Source organism: Penaeus japonicus, unplaced genomic scaffold, assembly GCF_977035675.1.
Source record: "Penaeus japonicus unplaced genomic scaffold, GWHDUDI00000001_assembly GWHDUDI00000031, whole genome shotgun sequence".
NCBI classification, from domain to species: Eukaryota; Metazoa; Arthropoda; class Malacostraca; order Decapoda; family Penaeidae; genus Penaeus; species Penaeus japonicus.
In genome coordinates, this window is record NW_028234433.1 from 11,115,613 (window position 1) to 11,118,112 (window position 2,500).

A 2,500-nucleotide genomic window follows, 5' to 3' on the forward strand; every position below is an offset into this window, starting at 1 on the left:
TTGCATCTTTGACATCGGAACTCGAATATGCTTATTGGAGAATGATATCATTATTTAAGCTTTAGTCATTTTAGTGTCAAACAATTTACACTAAATTACATGTGGAATTGATATTTTATGTTTTCTATTATTCGTGTTCTTCATAAGTAGAGTGGCCAGACTAAGGTGATGTAGATAAGGCTTGTAATTAATATACATATTTTTTTTTTAATGGAACTGTAATTGAGAATTGATAAAAACAATAAAAGTTGGAATGCATAAGAAAATAACACTGTAATGTTGAACAGAAGAATTACTTATGATCTTTCTTTAGGTCTTATCTTTTTATACAAAGGATTTCCCCTTCAGTATAAGGGAGTTAAAGAAAGGACCTGGGTGGACTCTTAGTAGTAGGTGTTCTCATCCCAATATGTTCAGTATAGGAAGAAATCTTGCTCCAAATTGGTATAATAATATACAAATAATACTCAAAAATAATGTTTTAAAAACCTATTTGTCAAAAAGAAGCAATGGTCTGTGACAACTATAATCTATCTGATCAGCGAAGTTTACACCAAGTCAGGGCAGTTGACATGGAGAAGATATTGCATTTACTTATATTCTCTGCATTTATGTCGTGGTATGTGCATTTATATAATAGTCTGTATCACAGCCAGCACTGTACGAAATTTTACTCTGTAGGGAGGACGTCTGTACAGAGATATTTTGTTATTTTATTGTACATAATACATAATGTGAAAATTGTGTTTTGTTTCCTTTGTGTACAAATTCCTTTCATATTGATTTAATGCCATTACAGATGCATATTACATTTAAGCATGTAGCCACATATATTGTAAATTTCTAAGTATCCTAATCTCACTCAGTGTATGTGTGACAGTGAAATCTTTGATTTCTTTGAAAGAGTCTATGAGAGTCATCATCCCCGGAGGGTCTGGAGAGTGTAAAGGGGGATTTACACGGTCAAACGGTTCGTCAAACGCGGTTCGACAGACACGTGTTTGGAGTGATGTTTGAACGTGTGAACGGGGTATTTGGTTGTCAAACACGTTGGTCAAACAGTTTGAAGAAAGTCTGTTCGAGCCTGACTTTAGTGGGCGGGGCTTCATTGTCCACAAACCGTTTGAATGTGAGAACACGCGTCGAACATCAAACCTCAGTTGCGCTTCAAACAAATCATACATGTATCTTCATACGTAAGGAAAGGGGTGACACGCCTCAGTAGATCATTGTTTGTTTCTTCTGATATCTCGGACCGTTTGACAAGCAAGTTCGACAACCAAGTTTGACAAACCGTTTGACCGTGTAAACAACCCCTTAACACCAAAGCAGACCACACTGCCAAGTCCTCACTGATCAAACTCTGTATCGTTACTTTTAGTTTTTTAATCATATGGCCATATTCGATAGATTGATAGGGATTTTTAATAATTTTGATAATCAAAGAAAACGTAAGTTGATCATTATTATTTTTATTACATTTATATTTTTTAAATTAAATAAATGGACATGCAGAACATTTGTTTTTACATAACTATGGACAGAAGACTATTGAGTACCTGCCTTTTATAGATTATTCCTGAATGGTGGAGTGCAAAGCGAAATAGGCATGTACTTAGTCTTGGATACAGTAATCTTAAGAAATTATCCACAATAAAATTATCAATAATATTAGCTACTGCACCATCACTATTTCCTTTTAGTTGGCTATGTATTGTTTTACCATATACATGTCTTCAGTAGAAATAAATAGCTTAGTGTAGACTGAGAAGGGCATTTGAACATTTTTATCAGTTTTACCAGTTACATAAAGTATATATAAACTTAATTGTTTATGGGGTTAGTCAGTACAAAAAATACACAATCAATGATAGGGCTATATATAGGCATAGACCTGCCATGTAGATGATGAGGTTACCCGTCAAACCCATGCTTAGAAAAGTATGCAAATGTGATAGAATCCTTGATCAATAAAGCAGCATTGGCAAAATTGGGTTAAACACTGTGATCAAACAACTGATTATCCTACACGACTGAATTCCTGAGTTTATAATTACTCTACAGTAGGCACTGTGTCAATGGAGTAAAGCAATCAATTATATGTAACTATAAAATGCTTTCCCTTTTCTATTTTGACATTGGTTCACTCAAGGAGTAAACGTTTTGGAAATATGTGATATCCTTACATATCAACATCAATAAGTTTATACTCCTACAAGACGATCATCTGAATTAAAGGGAGTTCTTCATACAATGATTTTTACTGTAACCTGCACTCCATTAGATCATAATATAAACCGATGTAAGTTTTCTAAAGTGTGCATCACATTATTAAAAGTAAAAGATGATTTCGACTTCGTGTCTGTCCTGCTCTCAAAACACTTGCAACGCCCGTAGAACAAGGACATCTCAACGCGTAGTTGGAGGCAGGTAACTTTCCGAAAGTGGTAGAACGGGGCTCTCTCCAGGGAACAAGAATGGCTGGGCAGGTTCTCGATAG

The 2,500-nt window shown here is 34.9% G+C and overlaps 1 protein-coding gene across 1 annotated transcript in view; it reads right to left on the reverse strand.

The window, feature by feature from the left end:
• LOC122260884 (uncharacterized) overlaps positions 1-2,500 on the reverse strand; it is a 16,771-nt gene that overhangs the window by 406 nt on the left and 13,865 nt on the right. Inside the window, exon 5 of the mRNA XM_086555694.1 lies at positions 1-2,500. This exon is cut by the window's left edge and continues 406 nt beyond it; it is cut by the window's right edge and continues 1,202 nt beyond it. Coding sequence (XP_086411820.1) covers positions 2,410-2,500 — 91 coding nt within the window. The 3' untranslated portion in view covers positions 1-2,409.